The 21,001-nt window shown below is 39.7% G+C and overlaps 1 protein-coding gene across 7 annotated transcripts in view; it reads left to right on the top strand.

Annotated features, from left to right (window-relative positions):
• LOC131243936 (DExH-box ATP-dependent RNA helicase DExH11) overlaps positions 1–21,001 on the top strand; it is a 70,119-nt gene that overhangs the window by 15,846 nt on the left and 33,272 nt on the right. For 4 of the 7 annotated variants that reach the window (XR_009170223.1, XR_009170222.1, XR_009170221.1 and 1 more), the window contains exons 6-17: positions 1,826–2,007; positions 2,559–2,666; positions 4,189–4,290; positions 4,630–4,830; positions 5,014–5,124; positions 5,452–5,519; positions 6,032–6,404; positions 7,217–7,372; positions 7,461–7,571; positions 9,755–9,808; positions 19,898–20,155; positions 20,691–20,800. Coding sequence is in view for 4 of the 7 variants with exons in the window: in XM_058243570.1 (XP_058099553.1) it covers positions 1,826–2,007; positions 2,559–2,666; positions 4,189–4,290; positions 4,630–4,830; positions 5,014–5,124; positions 5,452–5,519; positions 6,032–6,404; positions 7,217–7,372; positions 7,461–7,571; positions 9,755–9,808; positions 19,898–20,155; positions 20,691–20,800 (1,834 nt within the window). In the remaining 3 variants the exon portion in view is untranslated. The remainder of the gene's footprint in view (positions 1–1,825; positions 2,008–2,558; positions 2,667–4,188; positions 4,291–4,629; positions 4,831–5,013; positions 5,125–5,451; positions 5,520–6,031; positions 6,405–7,216; positions 7,373–7,460; positions 7,572–9,754; positions 9,809–19,897; positions 20,156–20,690; positions 20,801–21,001) is intronic. The other 3 variants (XM_058243571.1, XM_058243572.1, XM_058243573.1) reach the window with 3 other exon arrangements.

Below are 21,001 nucleotides of genomic sequence, written 5' to 3'. Positions count from 1 at the left end.
CCCCGAGTGTGTCTCCGCATCCCATAGGCTACCCCACTCAGCCCGGTGTGAAAATGCCCCTGCATTAATCACTCCTGGTGAGGAGTCTCGAACACGAGACCTCCCGCTCTGATACCAATTTGATGCAGGATAATTAACCACTTCCTCTAAAAGCTCGAACTGTTAGAGTATGACGAATTAATCCCTTTATCTCATAGCCCAGACCCCACATCGCATGGGTTAAGACCTCGGCCGAACCCCCCCACGTGGGCCCCAAATCACATGGGTACCGCCTCACATGAGCCACCCGCCTCACATGGGCCGCCCACCTCGAGTGTGTCCCCGGATCCCACAGGCTACCCCACTCGAGCCCAGTGTGAAATGCGCGTTAATCACCTCTGGTGAGAGTCTCAAACACGAGACCTCCCTCATGGGCTCTAAATCACATCGGTCACCCACCCCAAGTGTGTCCCTGCATCCCACGGGCTACCCCACTCGAGCCGGTGTGAAAATGCCCCTGCATTACTTAATCCCTAAATCTGAACCTTAATTTGAATTCCCCCAAAATCCTATAACCCTAAACTTAATTTCCCCAAAATTTCCTGACCTATTTACCCTAAACCCTCAAATCCCTATCCCCACAATCCTAAATCCTCAAATCCCAATATCGAAACCCTAAATTCGTAGTTTGCTAAATTCTCTAAACCAATTCCCTACATTCCCTAACCCTTAAAACAATCCTAAACATGCAAAACCCTTAGAACTCAAGTGATTCCATGAGTGTTCAGATTTAATACCTATGCTGAGTGCGAGTCATATCTTCAACACGATCATAATTACTTGATACTTTATAAGAATCACACTGTGGGACTGTTAGGTGCTATGAACCTTAACATGTTACAAATATGAGTTTCTTTAACTTGTGGTAGTTTAGCATTATTTTGTCTTTTGATTGCTTTAGTTAATCCGCTCTCTAGTTTCAGCACATCATATTAGGTTAGATCATCACATCCTGCATCATAATCTCAGCTGTTGATCTTGATGACCATGGGTCCTTCAGGACATGTATGCTATGTTTTAAAGTATCTGGTATTGTCTTAAACTTTTATGGTATGGGTATGTGAGGAGTATATATTCTGATGAGCCATGACTGGTAGAGATGTTTATGACACATTTGTGGACATTATTCCATGAAATGTTCAGTCATCCTATGTGAGTGGATTGGCTTGGATAAGGATGGAAGGTCTCCAACCTCGGGAGCTGACTTGGTGTCGGTTGTGCCTTTTGCTCTTACCTTGCACGGGAGTGTAAGTGTGATATGGACGTAGGTTTGTGAATTTGGACCTTTGGAAATTTAAATTGGAGGATCAAAGTTCAAATCAATAGTCAGGGGGCTCATTAGCTTGGACTACGATCACATGATCAAGTCCTTGATGGTGTATGAAGGATAATCAATCTTTAGACTTAAGGCGTGTATGGGTCTTGGATCTTGACTAGGCGGCTTCGGCTTAGCAACTGCTGTTTGGGGATTTTTCTAGGCCCAGGTAATTGCCATAGATTCATGCCATGGGCACTGGAGCACTTGACTTGTATGATTTTAGTTTGCATTAGGCTAGGCGATTGCCCGTCTTGGTAGAGTCACCTAGTTTGTACAATACTTAGCCTGCTCGATGTAAACATTTTTCTGCTGTATTGTGATGCAATTGTATCACTGTTTCTTCATTCGAAAGTTTGATTTGAATGTATCTTATGATAATCAATAACATTTGGATCTTCCAATTCTTTTGATGTAGCGGAACTATTTTGTGAAATATATTCCGACTTTTGAGTGATTTCATTTGTAAAGGTTCTTCTTCAGAAGCAGACTCTGTTAAGCTGGAACCAGAAGTCAAAGAGGAAGAGAATGTAGCTGATACTGTTCAGGATACTGGGTTCGCGCCATTAGATGAGATACTGTTGGAGGAACCAGAAGGCTCAACTGCACAATTAGATGGTGTTGGTGACCGCAGTGGGACACAGCACAAAGAGGTATGGCAGTGAAAATTAGATCAAACCATGCAAATGCAATAATCACAATTGCATTAGAATGGTGAAAAGGTAGGTTATGGATATTAAAATGACCAGGAGCTTTTCTACAAGGTTTCCATTTATTGCATTTATCTTTTTTCTCTAGTTAAAATCACCTGTCAGCTTGCATCATTTATTTCATATCTCAATAAATGGTCGGATCCAACTAGTGAACCATTTGTTTGGAATGCTGTGATGTGTTAATGCAACTTTTGTTCCGTGGGTATTCCCTTCAACAAGTTAACACTTCATATTTAAATGAAATGATCATGTTCAGTTTTGTCTTCATATAGTTTGTTCTTAAGGTAGCTGCCTTGTCCATTTCTCCAGAGACTTCATAGTTCATTTGGAATATTAGAAAACATTCCAGTTTTTCCCATTCAAAGGACTGTTTCTTTTCTCATTTTGCTTTCTCCGTCTCTCTTTTTCTTTTTTCTTTTCTTAGTGTAATCATTCCAGTCTATTGCTTTATAGCCGGTGCTTTGATTTTCGGAGTTTCTTCCCTTCTGCAGGCTTGGGCTGTGGCTGGAAGCAGCGAAGGGATTGCAAATCATTTTTATGAACTTGTACCTGACATGGCACTTGATTTTCCATTCGAACTGGATAAGTTCCAAAAGGAGGTGCTGATCTTTTCTTATGCATTACTATATTTTGGTAGTAATACAAGCAAAGCTGTTTCACGCAATAGTATCGGAATTCTTTTGGGCTATCCCATATCATCAATCTTTATTGGGGGCCCTTCGAGTCGCTATGCGAAGTTTGATGATCTCGTTATCTCATGGCTACTCTGTACCCTACTCAGAATGGTCACCAGACAAGGGTGAGGGTTTTCAGTGAAAAGCTGTCAATTATAGCTATTCACAGTTAGCGTAATTGGATTGTTATATGTCAGTATAACTTGAGAACTGCTTTGAATTTGTATATTGTAATGGTATCAGGCTGACTGGATAGCATATTATGTGCAGAATTTTCCCATTCCTCTTTTAGGATGAAATGAAAGTGTGATACTGAATCAACTATGGATTTTATTAATCAGATATTTTGAATGATGTCCTTCAAATCAGCTGCAATTTGAACTTGCTTCGGGGTTGGGAGGATCTTGAAAATTAAAAGGATTTACGCTTCGTGATTTTACAACATAAATAGGACTTTAGTGTCGTAAGCTATAATGATTATTATCTGTTAGAACTTCCCGTCCTGAGTCAATCTTTTTTTTTTTGAAAGATAACGATTATATTAGAAAGAAAAAACAGAAAACAGCTACAAGAAAAGAGATCCGCTGAGGTAGCAGATCAAATTAAACTCCTAGGAAAATTAACTCGCTATCCTTCAGGGCGTCAACATGAGTGGCCCATTCAATCAAAGCTCTCTTAGCCTTCGACGAAACATAATCTGCAGAATTAACAGTGTCCCTGAAGCATCTGTTATTCCGTTCTTCCCAAACTGAGTCAATCTTGAATGGTTTTCAAGGTTCAATCAGTTGTCTTATGGCTCCTTGGTAGAGTTGCTATCTGTTTCTTTAAATTTCTGGATGCTCAATGCACGTATGAGACATTTGATTATGTTTATTGGAGACGGAGATCATATGAAAGTATGGGCTGTAGCTGTAGGAGTAGAAATGTTAAATAATATATTCATTTCATAGTTAGGTGATTTTTACTTCTCCTCACAGCCTTGTCCCAGCTACTGGGGGTTGTGTACACAGTCCTGTTTTCCCAATCAATTCCAATCTAAGGCCTCGCTTTAGGTATTTCAGAGTCAGACAATTTATTTATTTATTTTTACTTTTGTGCTGCTGCTTTTTGATTTTGACAGGAACCCCAGGAAGGTGGACTTCTGTTGCCCCCTTTACCATTTTTTGTTTTTGTTACCCTGTATATGATATAAGTGTTTTGGAACTTTTGGATAAAAAGTGGTCAATTTGTACTGCAATTCTCAATTTCAATTTGAAAACTCTAATAACTTTTATTTGTAGTGTAAAATGTTGAGGTATCTGCCTGGGATTTTCTTCTATTTGAATCTCTCTCTCTCTCTCTCTCTCTCTCTCTCTCTCTCTCTCTCACAGCCATTTGTTTCATTTGTAGCATAAGTAACATGTGTTTTCTTGATTGTTTTTTTCTGGGTCTTCTGTCATGAATCCAGGCTATTTATTATCTTGAAAAAGGTGAATCTGTTTTCGTGGCCGCTCATACATCAGCTGGCAAAACTGTTGTTGCAGAATATGCGTTTGCATTGGCATCAAAAGTATGCTTCCTGTCTTTGCTTCCTACTAATATTTTCTCATTCAGTCCTTTCCCCTATTTTCTTATGCTTTTTTAATATTCATGGAAGAAGTATATGGAATAGGGCTCTGAGAATTTCTCAAGCTTCTGACACGTATGTTTGTCTAGCTGTGCAAACATTCGTGCTTGCACTATTGCTTACAGATTTCTTAAGTCCTGCTGCTGCCTTTGCTCTTTCTAAATATGCATCTCTATGCACCTATTACTACTTATTGTAAACTTTCCATGCCTGCCTTTCTATTTAAGTTGTGTCAATCTTTGTTGTATGCCACATGTTTTAAAAGACACCTACTTTATGCAGCATTGTACTCGGGCCGTCTATACTGCTCCCATAAAAACCATCAGCAACCAGAAGTACAGAGATTTCTGTGGCAAGTTCGATGTTGGCCTTCTTACTGGGGATGTAAGCTTGAGGCCTGAGGCATCCTGCCTTATCATGACCACTGAAATATTAAGGTCAATGCTATATAAAGGTGCTGACATTATACGGGACATTGAATGGGTAAAGGGGCTTGCTTTTTTTTTTTTTTTTATTTAATCCAAGCATATCTAATTCCATCATTGATATGTTCTTTATATAGGTTGAGTTTTACATTCTTGTTACTTTTCCAGATTTTTGTTCCTTCTCCTTTTCAGGTTGGGATACCTGAGCCATTCTTTGCTTTCTGGATATTTGGAGAAACAGGTTATTTTTGATGAGGTGCACTATGTAAATGATGCTGAAAGAGGTGTTGTTTGGGAAGAAGTTATTATCATGCTTCCAAGGCATGTTAATATTGTCCTCCTGTCAGCAACGGTGTGTTCCTTTTCTTGTTGGGTCTTCTGGTCTGATCTATGAACCTACCTTTGCTTTCTTTCCTGTAAATTCTATGCAAGATGTACACCTAGTTTATTCCCAACACTTCATCAAAGTCAAGTTTCACTCCGTCATCAGGACATCTTTCCATGATTGAATCCTTCGTTCAGTATTGTTTCTTTTCTTAGTACATTCTGTAGTTTTATTAATAAACATAGTTATATTGTTAATGACTTAATGTTTATACTCATCTTTGTTTTCTTCTATGTTACCGTTTCATTGAGATGACTGACATGTCAACTTACTTATTTGTTAATATTTTTGTAGGTGCCAAACACAATAGAATTTGCTGACTGGATTGGCCGGACAAAGCAAAAGAAAATCCGTGTTACGGGGTAAGGATCAAAACCAAGAGTTTTGCTAAGCCCAAATTCACCTCTATGCATGGCACAGTAGAAAAGCTTGACGATGCATGTGGGGCACCCAAGCATGCATCAGGTGAGCCCCTTTATGTAGACCCACCCAGAAAGAGTCTGGTCCACTCATTAAGCAGGCCATCCATGCATGTTTAATGTGGACCAGATTTTTGGGCTGATTATCTACATGGTGGGTTCACCTGATGCACCGGTTAGATGTTCCACACATGCAAGGTTGGCATGTCTGATCCACATGTGGAAGGCTTAGAAAAGCTCATCAAACCAGTTGTTTAATACAGGTTTTGTAGTTGTATTTGATTCCTTGAAAATTTTGTAATATTGCAAGTCTGTTATTGTTTCCAATGATATTTTTTCGAGCTCATGTGTTGTGCATTTGTGTTTGAAGAATGTGGTAGGAAAAACATTCTTGATCATTATTCCATCAACTTCTATTGTGTTGTTTCATGCCTTTGGTGTGTTGTTGCTGTCAGCACCACTAAAAGACCGGTTCCTTTGGAGCACTACCTATTCTTCTCTGGAGAACTGTATAAAGTATGTGAACATGAAGTTTTTGAGCCCCAGGGTGTAAGAGCTGCAAAAGGCGCTTTCAAGAAAAAAAATTCAAGTCCAGCTGGAGGTGGTCCTGGAATATCCATGGTGTCTGCAGTACCCCAAAGTGGGGCTCAAGCTCGACAACGTGAAAATCACAATCGTGGAAAAGTGCAAAAGCATTCTGGACCTCAAGCTGCGGGAAATTTTTCATGGGCTGGTGGCGCTCATCAAAACAACTGGGGGTCAAGAAGATCAGAGGCTTCTTTGTGGCTATTGCTTGTGAATAAGCTCTCAAAGCTGTCCCTTTTACCTGTGAGGACATTGTAGAACATATTTTTGCCTTGTTCTTGATATTTGTGTTTAAGGTTTTATTGAATATTCCTGAACAATCTATCTGATTATTAGGAATGCCACAGAGATTTTCACTAAGGCAGATTGAAGTTGACAACTATGGCATAAGTGACACATCTGTGCAAGATCAGGAATTCAACTGGTGGTAGTGGGGCGCACCTTGAATGAGCCCTGGCCTGGGCATCGGGCAGGTCCTCTGATTAGGTGTGCAATGTATGTATGCAGAATATCTGGTGTTGCTCATTTGCTTACTGTATATTCTTCTCATACACTTCTCCACCCAACAAATGCTTGAGCGGCATATTCAGGGTGAGACCCCACCTGCTGAATGGTTGGGGTCTCACGTGGTGTGCTAATTTTTTTTTTTTTTTTTTCCTTCAATCTGCCTTCTTTCTCATCTCCTTAGCATTTCTCGTTGGTTTTATTTTTAATGAAGAAACTTAGTTGGGCCCATGCTAGTATGCCTAGATCTTGACATGCCTGTATTAGTATTTCTTCGGCTCTTTTTGGTTCTAAATGTGCAAATTCTTATATGCATCTGGTGTTTGGCTGCCTAAACTTAGCCCATCCTAATCACATGTGGGACCCAAAGGCCCATTATCGGGCTACCTGCCTCCACTACGCATGCTTTTCATTCATTTATTTATTTTTGTCTTGACTAGAAGTTGCCGGAGTTAGATATGAGTAGTTTATATCTAATACACCTCATCCCCATCAAATTTGTCTTGAACATTGAAAGTTCATGGATTGAGGCCATGGCTTGTTGATTACAGGTGGTTATTTTCTGCTTTTCAAAGAATCGTTGTGATAAGTCAGCAGATAATTTGCCTGGGACTGACCTCACAACCAGTTCTGAGAAGAGTGAAATTCGCATTTTCTGTGACAAGGCATTTTCACGGCTGAAGGGATCTGATAGAAATCTTCCACAGGTCTCCTATAGTTCTGCTTTTCTGTAGCTTTATCAGATTGAAACTGTTGACAGCAGACATTCACATACCGCATGGATGATTTCTGCAGGTTGTCAGAGTCCAAAACCTACTGCGTAGGGGGATCGGTGTACACCATGCTGGGCTTCTTCCAATTGTTAAGGAAGTTGTTGAGATGCTGTTCTGTCGTGGTGTGATTAAGGTCTACCCACCCTTTCCTCTCCTTATATTCATGTTTTCCTTCACTGCCTTCACACATATTTCTTTCTTCTGGATATTTTAGGGGGTGTTTTGCATACTGTATGTATTATGATTTTTTTCCTGCTTCTTAAAGGCTGACTTGGAGAACGGTGAAGATGATGGCGATGGCTTTCCCCCTCCCCATTCTCAAGTGGAATGGAATCTATGACTTCTTAACTTCCACCAAAAAGTTTGTGTAATCAATTTTAGAACCTGAAGATGGTTGCTTTATGCAGTTCACAGTAGGCCACATAGAAGTTCAAATACAATGTTTGATATTTACATGCAGCAAGTATTTTGATATCTATGCAGAAATAGGTGGCTGAAACAATGTTTAGTCCTCAGACATTAGTAGAATTATTGTAGAATCTATGTTTCTTTATGCAGTTCACAGTAGGCCATATGGAAGTTCTAATACAATGTTTGATATTTACACGTGGTGAGTATTTTGGATATCGATGTAGAATCATTTTTGATATTTACATGTGGTAAGTATTATGGAATCTGTGGAAGGAAGTGTGGGTTCATGTTTTGGAGGTCTTCAAAATACCTCGGCTTATGCCTAGTTCAATCGAGATGTTGTTCCCTTCTTGGCATGAAGGTGTCCTTGGGAAGTAGAAGTGGAGTTTGGTCCTGCTTGCTGGTCTCTGGTCTATTTTTGCTGAAAGGTGTAGGGGTGTGTGTGTGTGTGTGGGCCTGTGAGCTATGGGCCTTTAGTTCACTAGCTCAGAAGGGCCACACATGGGTCCACATATGCCCATTATTTATAATAAGTGGTACGATTGCATATATGCCCTTAAGACAAAAGAGATACTAAATAGAGGAGAGGGCAAATGAGGAAATAAGAAATAAACTACTGAAAAGCCAATAACTAAAGGCCTATAGGCCACACAGAGGCCCACATATGCACACACCTACAAAAGAAATAACCATTGTTTAAGGAATCAGAGTGGTCCCATTTCAGGTGTTGTTAGTAGGGTCCTTCGTATCTTAGGGAGTGTGATGGGGGCCTTAAAAGTCTATAAATGGAGAAGTAAGGTTGGGGTGAGGCCCATGAGTCTCCTATAGGCCCTGCAAGTCAGCCGACCACTTTAAAAGCCCATATAGGTGGTTCGGTTGGGCACCTTTGAGCCCAACAAGCGCATGTGCGCTTTTTATTAAGAAAAGTTATTGCGGGGGGTATTTTGTAATAATTGTTTTAAGTCAGCCTGGTAGCTTTATTTAGGATTTTCCTTGGGGTAAAAGAGACAACTTGGTTTTGAAGAAAAGAAAACGAAAGAGCTTTCGTTGGCCTTGCGGCTCGTAGAGGTGCCGATTCCTCTTCCTCGTCTTGGTGCTGATTCCAAAAAAAAAAAAAAAAAAAAGTGTACCCCCCCCAACAAAAGAAAAAGAAAAAAGAAGAAAAAAAAAGAAGAATCATGTGGCTGAAACAATGTTTCCATGGTGTCTGTGTAAAAGAATGGTCAAGGAGGTCATTTAAAAAAGAAACATGCTCTACATACTCATTCCCAAAGTTCACAAAAGAAGAAGAAAAGAAAAAGAATAAGTCATGTTCATAAAGGCAACCTGCCACATGATTTCCCTTTAATTCGATATCCCTTCTTAACATCTTTAGGATATCACAAGCAGAGATGCAAAATTTCAGGGTATGTTAGCTTCCATGGATCTGCTCGGTTAGCAAGGACTTTAAATAAGTATTAATGTATTTCCAAAATTGATATGCAGATCATTTATGCCTAGTAGCAGGTGTAGGATGATTGATAATACCAGAATGTAAATAGGATCTTCTCATGGAGTTAATTATTCTCTATGCATCTGATGTTTGATAATATGAGGATCCTCCTGGATAAGTAATAGAAAATGAGATAGTGGTTGAACAGCCAAATGGGCTTGATTACTAAAGTATGTTAAACTGGAACTACAGAGGTCATCTTACCCAAAGCACTGTCACGGTCTGTGGCACTTTCACAATTTCAAGAGATCCTATTGCATTTAAATTATCTTTGAGAGTACCAATCTTATTCTCTTAGTATTTACATTTGAACATCCATTGATTGTTCTGACCATGTGAAGTCATGTTGATTGTGGTTTTTCTTTTTTGGTAGGTATTCAATTGATTGTTTCCTATGTTTGAACTTGATATAGGTATTGTTTTCGACGGAAACATTTGCTATGGGAGTTAATGCCCCAGCTAGGACAGTAAGTTTTTCTGTTTTAGTTTTGGTTTCTTGTGATTATTGCTCGGAAATACATGATCTTTAATTTTTGGTGAAGTAAGAGATGGACAAACCTGCAATATGTGTGGTCTGTCCAAGCTGATTGATGTGGATTTGGATGTCATGCAAGGCATAAGTTGTTTGATGATATCTACATTCTCTTTGTACTTGTTTGGGAAGTAGGAAACCATTTTGTGGAAAACATAGAAAGCTACGTTTCCACTGTTTGTACAGAAAACATTTCCAGAAAGGAACTGATCACCTAGAGGTGCCTGCACCACTTCTTACGGTACTGGGAGTTTTAGCCATTGGATGTGTTAAATGAGGGAGATATAAAATATCATTTAATGCATCAATAGCTAGAATGCCCTGTACCCAAGGTGTCCCATATCGGTTACGTATTGGCCGTAACGGTGGGGTCCGTTACGCGATACAGGGTCGAAACGGGCACCCCCCTGATTCTGTGACCGTAACGGCCGTTACGCCCGTTACGGCCCCGTAACGGCTGTTACGGGCCAAAAAAAAGAAAAAAAGGAAAAAAATAGGAAAAAAAAAGCATACCTTTTTTTAATTTCTTTTCTTCTCCTCCTCCTCCTTCTTCCTCTTCTTCTTCTTTTCGCCCTGCTGCGACTGCGGCTACGGGCCTCCTCTTCCTTCTTCTTCTTCCTCTCTCTCTCTCTCTCTCTCTCTCTCTCTCTCTCTCCTTTCCCTCTTTAGATTTTCGGTTTCCCTCTCTCTCCCGTCTTTTTCGTCTGAAATCGGAAGCCAATTGACTGGTGTACCACACACCAACTATAGCTATATAGCTATTGTAGGTACATGTCATGCTAAAACAAGCACTGACACTCCTCGAGCTGAGTTGTACGAATGGTTCAAAGGAGATCAAAGTTACGTGGGCTCCACAGTGATGTATTTGTTATATCTACATCATTCATCTATTTTTAGATATTATTTTAGAGCATTAACCAAAAAATGAATCATATCCAAAGATCTTCTGGACCACACCAAAAATAGCAGCGGAGATAATGATTTTCACTGTCAAACAATTCGTAGGCCCACCATGACGTTTATTTTCCATCCAGTCTGTTCATAAGGTCAAAAAGACCTGAATGAAGGGGAATAACAAATTTCATATTGATCCAAAACTTCTGTGATCCCAAAATGGGTTTCAACGGTAGACGTTCAATCCCCCACTGCTTTTTACAGTGTGGTCTACTTGATAATTAGATCTGTATTATTTTTAGTGTTAAGCCTTAAGACGAGCTCGTCAAATGAATGGACGGTTTAGATATAATACATGTCATGATCAGACCCACAGGACTTACTACGTTTATACAGGTATGTCATTGAGGTACACAACGTAATCTGCTTTCAAAGAAATGTGCGAGGTAGGCTTTTGTACACGTGTTGCGTGGTCCCACCATGATGTATATATTTTATCCATGCTGTCCATCCATTTTGCCACATCATTTTAGGTCATGATCCAAAAACTTAGTAAGATCCAAATCTCAGGTGGACCACACCATAGGAAACAGTGGTTATAGAATGCTCACCATTAAAAATTTCTTAGGGTCTACTGTAATGTTTACTTTTCATCTAACCTGTTAATTGGGTCACATTGACGTGGATGAAGGGAAAACACACATGTTAGCTTGATTTAAAGCGTTTGTAGCCCCAATAAATTTTTAATGGTGGACTTTTAATTATTGTTGTTTCTTATGATGCAGTCCACCTGAGCTTTGGATCTGCCTCATTTTTGGGCTGATGCCCTAAAATTATTTAGCAAAATGGATGGACGGTGTGGATATAACACATTCATCACGGGTGGGGCCCAAAAAAGTTTGACACTCGTGTGCTACACTTCACAATTCGGGTCCCGCCTAATTCGGGCCCTTAAAAAATTGTACACGAGACATGTATTAACTTAAAATTTACCAATTAAATTATGGACTGTAATTGCTAATTCACCATGCCAAAATCAAATTGTTTGAATAGTTTTAATTGTTAATTTGTAGACGCTTATTTTTTTAAATAGGGCCTTTTGATTTTTTTCATGATTCACTATCCAATAAATGTCCACCAATTCATAAGTAGGATAATGCCAATAAATTGCATGAATTTGAGACTGCTTTGGAATTGGGGCATGGATTGGTCCTCCAAGTCAGCCCCAAATTAGCAACGCCATCTACTTGAATTTAATTTCATTTTTTTAAAGAACTATTGGGAGAAATGATATTAAATCGTTAAGTATATAAATTAAATAGTTATAAAATTAAATATATGAATTTTGTAGTCAAATTCAAGTTATCTGGTTCATAAATTTATCAGACAGTCCGATACAACTTCTCACCAAAGAGTGGACCGTTACACCATCATAAACATGTTTCAATTTATAAATGAATGCATATTTGGAATGCTTAGAATATTCCGGATTTAATCCATATTTTTTCATATTTTTTTGGCAAAAAAAAATTTTGCGCCGTTACGCCCCCGTATTTATATCGGTTTCGGAGGGTACCGTTACGCCAACCGATACCGATACGGGACACCTTGCCTGTACCAAAGGACTGGTGCAGGTACATATAGGCATCAATTCTCTTCCAAAGATGGTGGAAAACTATAGTTTCCCATGGAAAACCCTCCCAAAAGTTCACCTTGTCAGAACCATAAGAAATTAGATATCCAAATAATAGGTCAAACTCACAAAGGTAGGCCTCCCCCTTTCCCATCGTTCCCCGTCTCTCTCTCTCTCTCTCTCTCTCTAATCTTATTTCAAAGTTGGCAATCCAAGATGGGTCCCACATGATGGATGACCAACATCGTTGACTGGATTATCTCTTAATCAACATGGACCCTTCATCATTCCTAGCCACTCATTGGATGGTTAGGATCACCTGATCAAAGTGATTTTTAGGAGGGATTGGGAATCAAAGATAGGTCTCACATGATGGATGGTATACATCACTAATTAGAGTTTCTCTATTGTAATATGGAATATGGACCATCCACTTTACTAGCCATTGATTGGATGGTTAGTGTCATCCAATCAAAGTGATTTTCTTCGTTTCAAAAAAAGAAAAAAAAGAAAAACTCAAAGTAAATTTCTGGAAGGGATCTATAATCAAAGGTGGCACCACATGTTGGAATGGTCGAAATCACTGAACAAACTTCGTTATTTTAAAAAATATGAACCATCTGTTTTCTTAGACATCGATTGTATAATAGGATCATGCAATCAAAGTGATTTTTGGGATGAATCGACAATGACGGGCCCCGGATTATGGTTGGTCCAGATCAAAGGTGTTGTGGTGGTTTTAGTGGTGGCGGACTGGTGGTAGAGGGCACAAACAGATTCCATGGAAAACCTTATTATAGAAACAGAGGAAAACACATTTCCATTTCCACTCATTTCCATAGAAAACACATTTCCATTTCCATGAGTTTTCCAACATTTTTTTTCATGGTTCCCAAACAGGACAATGGTTTGGTGCTTTGACATGATCAGAGAAGGCTGTCTAAGAACACAATTCTGAATCACAAGCCAAAGAAAAGGAAGAGAGGAGTCTATGAAGGGAGAGAAGCATGTAAGAAGAGAAGTCATATAATCCAGAAAGGAAAGAGAAAGAGAAAGCCATGATCATGTCTACTCGATGTAGATGGAGCTTCTGGGAGGGCACTTCAGTTCGGCAATGTCTGTATGGATTTTCTACTCGATGAGAAGCTGTGTCAGTTCCTCAACAATGGGCAATTAGGGCTTTCCGTATTAGACGTTTACCTTGATACCATGTTCCAAGAAATCAAATTGAATGGTTCATCGATCCAGTTGAAGATTTATGCAGCAACAATAGCAGCTTTTAGAGCAATAAGATGGGTGCTAGAGATGTCTTGAAACCCAAAAATGTATTGTGGTCTAGAAATAAGATAAATAAGACAGGAAAATTTGGCTATATTGTGGAAGTGGTGAACAATTTTTGTGCTAGAGAGGACATGCTCTTGAAGAATATCCGTATAGTCAAATACGATATATTTGACAATGGTTGGGATGTAAATTGTGCCAAACCACAGAAAGGCTTCTGCTATATGGAGGTAATTTCTTCAGTACAAGTTAGCTTCAGCAGATTCAAAGTGGGAGCTGGATAAGATACTGTTCCAGGAAGATTGGTGGTGTGAGATATGCAATTACGTAGAAAATTTGAAGCTCTATACACGATTGCAGCTCATAAAGGTGTAACCGTTAAGAACTGTTTCCAGCGGCAGGAAAAGTGGTGTGGGAGCCGGTCTTTAGAGGCAATCTTCATGATGAGGAGATTCTGCTTTTGACTCAGATGTTAGATCACTTTGAGGTTTATATTCTGCATATTGGGGTGGAAAAGATAGTGTAGTTTGGAATATGATGGGAATTTCTTCATTGGATCATTTTTTTTCATGCGATCACCAGTGGTACTAGCCATTCTTTGTCATGCATGTCCAGCCTATGGTTCCCAGTTGCGCCATTGGAAGTTAGTGTCTGTGGGATGGCGTGTTTTGATTTGGTACATTAGATCATCTCCAAAGAAGGGGCTACCATCTCCCTAACAGATGCACTGTCTTCAGATGCTAGTATGCTATAGCTGAAAATGAAGGGGTTATGGCCTCGAGTACTATCGTAGAAATGGGAATGAAGTAGTTTGGGGGCATGTTTTCAGACGCAACCTAAAAGATGAGGAGATAATCTTGCTTTCAAGGACTAAACCTCCTAAGCAAGTGTTATGGAATAGCAAGACACATGCCCAAGCCTTAAAGATAAACGGCACGAGGCCAACATAATAAAAAGAAGAGCGACAATGGTCAACTCAACAAAAGAAGAGTAGTAATGGCTAACTCAATAGATGGAAGAGTGGCAAGGGCCAACTTAATAACAAGAAGAGTGGCAAGGGCCAGCTCAAATAAAGAGACGAGTGGCAGGGCCATCTCAATAAATTTGATAAGGCTGGGCAAAGCTTGTATCCATGCCTCACATAAATTTAGAGGAATCACTTGTATTTGACATCATGCCATAATCTCAAAGGGCCATTAGCTGTAAGGATATTAACCAAATCAATTGATATGATAATTCCTAGAAAATACAAACATGAAAGGCGAAATAATTCACATCATTAAAGACATGAAAAAGGTAGGATAATTCATATCGTAAAAGGCACAAAAGAGGCTAATAATTGATGGTGAAACATATAATAGCATGGAAGATTCAAAGTGATATGGAAAAAGAATGCATGTAAAGGCAAGATCAAATTCATGAAGACACATATAAAAGCAGGATGAATTTAACGGCTTAAATTAATGTAAGCTCAAAGGATAAAACCCTCGCCTTAGCCTATTGATCCTTAAAAATATTTCCTACGGTCAGGTCCTAATCTACTTTACCCATTGGTAGAGCCTGGACCGGCCTTCCTCTTTCTCCACCGACTTCAATCTCTTAATCTCTCTCTCTCTATTCTGTTGGGATTTCCACACGGCCTGGAGATGGTTTTTATTTGATTCTGTGTTTCTGGATTCATCTTACGCAACTCTACTTGCGCGGGGACGTGCGAACGTGCCTAGAGGTGTGCAGCAGATTCTAGACTAGCATGGAGTGCGGACGACCATTGATAGTTTCGGTTTCATCTTGTGGTAAGAGCATGGACTCTTGAATCAGATGGGTTCTGTTCTGCCAATTCAATGGCCATTGAAATATTGGGTTTAAAGTTCTCAAGCCATGCTCCCTTCTATGGTCAGTGGAGTGTGGCCTCTCCATTGAAGGTAAGTTGTTCGTTTGGACAGCTTGCTTGGGCAAGGTATTGATGATCGATAATCTCAGGAAAAGGGGCATGGTGAAGCCTTGCAGGTGTTTGATGTGCCACAGCAACGAGGAAACATTGGGCCACCTTTTCATCACTTGCTCTGCTGCCCATCTGGTGTGGTCTCTGGTGAGTGGTTTGTCTTCATCTGCTCAGTGTACAGCAGAGACACATCTATGACTTGCAGTCACTTTCGTGGGCTATCTGGCTTGAGAGAAATAAGAGTGTTATGGGGAAGAAAACTTGAGTCAGTGCCATTAGGAAGAAAATCTTTCAGCTCATCTGGCTATGACGAAAGGAAAACGAGCTCCTTTTGGCTTGGCATGCTGCAAGCATTCTGAAGGACGAGGAATCTGTAGAGGAACTGTTTGTTGGCTGGTCTATGGGCAATCTGGGAAGAAATGAACGGAAGATGCTTCTGTAACATTAATCATAACGTTGAATGGGTTATCGGAAGAGTCTGGTCCTTCTTTCGGGAATGGGGTTATTTTCGGTTTAGTCCTATCCTATGTTGGGGGTTTCTTCTGGTTAGCTGCTGTTTTGGGGGTGTTTATGTGGCGGGTAGTTGTTGTTGGGGGCTGTCTTTTGGGCTTTGACCTTTGTATTTTTTGCTGCCTTCTGGCGCCTCTCTAATAAAATTTTTGTTTAACTTTCAACAAATACATATAAAAAATTTCCATTCATTCTGTTTGCCACAAACTGGTAAGAATATCTCAATTAAAGCCCCATAGATAATGAGCCAAATATGTTGTGGAATCATTGGGAACCAAGGCTTTGCAGGCATGAGGGGATGCATTAGAGATCACATGGGAGTCTTCTTGGGTCTGTTGAAGTCCATGATCTGAGCTATGCAGGGGCTGCAGCTTCCCATGGAAGGTGATTAAAAAATGTGACTGGATTTGTGCATTCCGGACAAAAAGTCTGTGGCAAGTGGCTGACTTGATAGAGTTCTGAGACTTAAGTAGCGGAAAGCAGATAGCCTTCATGTGGGAAGTGATGCAAACAACGTGGTGGACTCGTCTGCAAAACAAGAAGCGTCAAGACAAATGCTGATGGCTTTCAATCAGAGACTTGCTTAAGTATTGCAATGCAACTCCAATTGTGTGTCGATTTCGTATTTAGTCTGGCTGAAGATTTGATCCAGACTGGGCCCGCAGAAAGAAAGAAGAAAAGATGCGCCGTCTTATGCCCAGGAAGAGACGGTTCTGCACCTTCTGATGATTCACTATCCTTTTGCTTTGAGTGTCTTCTCCTCACTGTTTGGGCATTTTGGTATTGTGCGGGTGATCCCTGAAACGGTGGGATCCCCTTTTTGCCGCTTTGAGGAATGGCGCTGTTGGCCCTGTCGGTATGTTATTGTGGAATCTGTCGATTCAGTCAATTCTTTTGTCCTTATGGCTGGAAAGAAACAGTGGGATTTTGGGAAAATCCTCTATGGTGTGTCTGGATGTCACCTAAAACCTGATTTTCTTGGGACTGGTCAATAAGATTAACCAAAATCTGACTTCCGGCAAAACATGATTGGAATAACAAAATCCAACTTTCTAAAATGATATTTTTAGAAACCTTTTCATCTCCTCTTACCATCACCTTCCACCATCAATCCAAACCAAACTCAATGGAGTTGCAGGAACAGGATAATATGGGAAATCTCTCTCTCTCTCTCTCTCTCTCTCTCTCTCTCTCTCGCTCGCTCGCTCTCTCTCTCTCAGAGCCAAAAGGTAGCAGTCATTACTGCTATATCCTACCAAACAAGCACTTCTAAGGGCCAAAAATAGGCAAGAGACAAGGGAGGAGGGTTGAGGAATTACATGACATGTGATCAGCATAGTTCCACCGTACTTGCAGGTTTTCATTTTTCACAAATGCGCCTGTGGTCTGGTAACGTAGATTACTGATCTGTTGCTTCCCATCGTGGATGGAACATGCCCAAATAATCCCCCATATTGAAGGATTCTGCCACCGAATCTTGGGACTTCTTTCAGTTGAATGTCGAATGTTACTGTGTTTATTTTAAATCATCTATTTGCAGGGCACAAATTGAAATATTAAAGTTGCCTTATCAAGAAGATTTTTGGGACATGGTCCATCAAAAGTGGGGCCCAACAGATCGATGGCCTAAATTACTGAACCATGGGTCCCAGTTATTAGAATTTAGAATTGAAAACCCACGCATTTTGTGTAAGAGTAGGTTCTGTATCATATAATTCCTTATGGGGTTTGGGATGGAAAGATAGGATAAGAAACCCCATAGCATGCTGTAAAAGAGACTAAAGATGCGATTCCCAGCACCTTCAACGCAACACACATTTGAAGAGCTAGGTCACTCATCAGGCAGGCCCTACAGTGAAGACACCTTCGCCCAAAATCTAGCTAGCGAGCTCATCAAATGAGATACCCGTGTATGTTTAATATAGACCATTGATGAACTTTTCCTAACCTATGATTTTTCTTGTCTACATGCTTTGCACTTGCTAAGTGTTATTCAGAGTTCAGACCATTGATGTCATGGGACTGTGGATGCCCCACGCACTGAATATGTCCCACAAAACAAAATCATAACCTCTCTCTTTGGTGGCCTACAAATAAACAGTTAAGAAAGAAAAAATGTATATGGATGGTCATAGAGATTAGAGAAAGCATGTGGTCGAATTATGGATTGGTATGGTTGACCAAAAAAAAAGAAAAAAGAAAAAAAGAAATAACAATCAAATGATTAGAGCAGGTTGGTCAGTGGTGACAAAGTGCGACTGGGGCTGTTCCAAGGCCATCTTTCCCTGTGGGCTGGCATAAGATGAAGTTCGGTATAGATGTTTGGGAATCTGGTCAAGCAGGTGTTGGGGGAAGTGTTGGTGCTTTGCTATTTTTTTTTTTTTCTGGCCCTGTGGGAGTTCTTGATTATCCCCATGCTGTTGTCATTCTTGAGGGACTTAAAGAGTTGCTATGAGTAATAATCTTTGCGCGGTAATTATTGAAGACGACTAGAGCAATGCTAATTTGGGCAAAATCAAGGCAGTACCTGTGGAGGATCACAAATTTTTATTGAGGCCATTGATCTGTCTCCATCCATGTATACTTCTCTCATTTACATCATGCAGCGAATTTTCTGAAGGGAATGTGCTGACAGATGAAGGAGCAATCAGAGAGTCCCTAATCATTTTAGATTGGAGATAGGTGTTTTCTTCTTTCATTTTGGTCTGGGCATATGATTATAGAGAGGTTCTATCACCAAATTGTTGGGCTTGTAATCTGATCTGTGCTATCATTTTCTTTGTTTTAAACACAACTTTCTCATTATCCAAAAAAAAAAGAAGGAAAAACATAGCAGTTTTTTAGTTATTAGTTACTAGCTATTTGTCCGAGGGACAGCCGATCATGAAACTTCGCCAATCTACCATTTAAAAGCCTACCCCAAATTTCTGGGAGAAAAACTAAGTTGAGGACGGCAAGGATGGTGGTGGTGATGATGAGGTATTAGTTATTAACAATCACGACCCAATATTTTGGTTGTTATGCTCATTTATACAAGAATAACTGTGAAAAAGAACAAATAATTACTTCTAATAGAAATCCAAAATCCTTTGAATCTTAAGCTGTGGTTAGGGGATGATACTGATGGACGCCTGGTTTTCTCATCCACTGTTGCACTTTACCTACTGTAGACAAACACAAAAAGGAAAAGATACGTTCATTGTCCCCATGTGTCCTTAGGTTAGCTGTGCTAGTGTCACTTTTCCTCCCTGGAGTATAATTTCTTTGATGGTCCCATTTGAAGCTGATGCCATCAAGATGACTCACATGTAACTCTTTTTTTTTTTTTTTTTTAAAAGACAACTCATTTGGAACTCTTATCATTCTCATATGTAGGGGGTGCATTTGGTTATCTTATGTTTTCTTTCATTCATTCTTTTCTTTTCTTTTCTTTTCTTTCTTTCTTTCTTTCTTTCTTTCTTTCTTCTTCTTCTTCTTCTTTTTTTGCTGAACATTGTTATAGCTGATTATGGTCCTTGATAGAGTGGAATGGCGGAACATGATTTGTGTAGCCGACCCTAGTTAGTTGGGATAAGGCTTAGATGATAATATGATAATTTTGATATTATGGCATAGATGTTTGTTTCATTGTTTCTTTTCTTTTCAAGTTAACCTTTTCATTGAAAGGAAACATACAAAGAACAAAGAGATGGGTGGAGCTTTTGAGAACATTTTAATGCCACCAATGAGCTAAAGGATTTTTTTTTTTTTTTTTTGGGTTGTAGGTTGTCTTTGATACTTTGAGAAAGTTTGATGGCAAGGAATTCAGACAATTACTTCCAGGAGAATACACTCAAATGGCGGGTCGTGCTGGCAGGAGAGGATTGGACAAGATTGGTACTGTCATTGTATTATGCCGTGATGAAATCCCTGAAGAGAGCGATTTGAGCCGTGTCATGGTGGGAAGTCCAACCAGGCTTGAATCACAATTTCGTCTCACCTACACCATGATTCTACACCTACTCCGTGTCGAAGAGTTGAAGGTACTTACTAAACTCAAAAGTTGCTGGATTGTATTCTATTCCCTGTCAATGTGAAATCCTTCATTGAGATACGCAAGGTTTAGGTTCTAGGACTATTTGGAATGCTTCACTAAGCTACTGCAGTTAAGCATGGTTGTTATTGAAACTTAGAAGCTGCCTCAGAGAGTGAATAATTGAAACTTACAAGCTGTCTCGGAGAGTGACTACCTTGATTGCCGATGTATTAGCAAAGGAAGTTGTCGCCTGTGAAGATATTTTTGTCTGGAATTCTTTTCCTCTTTTATCTTTTTATATAAATTTGTTACTCATAAGAATTTTCCTTACATATTCGTGACTCAGTTATATATTATCCTCTCTTTATTTCACATGTGTACTCAGACATTGTTAGTTATTGAAAGCTGTAAGCTTCTCTTAAGTCTTAATATATGTCTGCATTCCAAATTCAACTTTCAAGACATTAGTTGGAAATAAATTGCAGTCTTACTAAATCATCAAACTGGAGGAATTAAGTGATCTGGTAGGAACATCATTGCAGGTGGAGGACATGTTGAAGAGAAGTTTTGCTGAATTCCATGCTCAGAAAAAACTTCCAGAGCAACAACAACTTCTCATGCGAAAGCTCGCTCAAGCTACCAAAACTATTGAGTAAGTGTTTCCCAGTTTTTCAAATTGGATATTTCATCCTTACTGTTACAACAATTATGATATACTGTCCTTTTCTGTACAAATCTTTCGTTGAGAAATGCTGGACCTTAAATGACTCTTGGGGGAGTGACGTGAATCCAGGATGAAAGGAAATTAAATAGCATAAGGTTCTGATTGGATTTGAGGTTTGACAAAAAATAA

Source organism: Magnolia sinica, chromosome 4 (assembly GCF_029962835.1).
Source record: "Magnolia sinica isolate HGM2019 chromosome 4, MsV1, whole genome shotgun sequence".
Lineage (NCBI taxonomy): Eukaryota > Viridiplantae > Streptophyta > Magnoliopsida > Magnoliales > Magnoliaceae > Magnolia > Magnolia sinica.
This window is presented reverse-complemented; position numbering and strand designations above follow the sequence as displayed.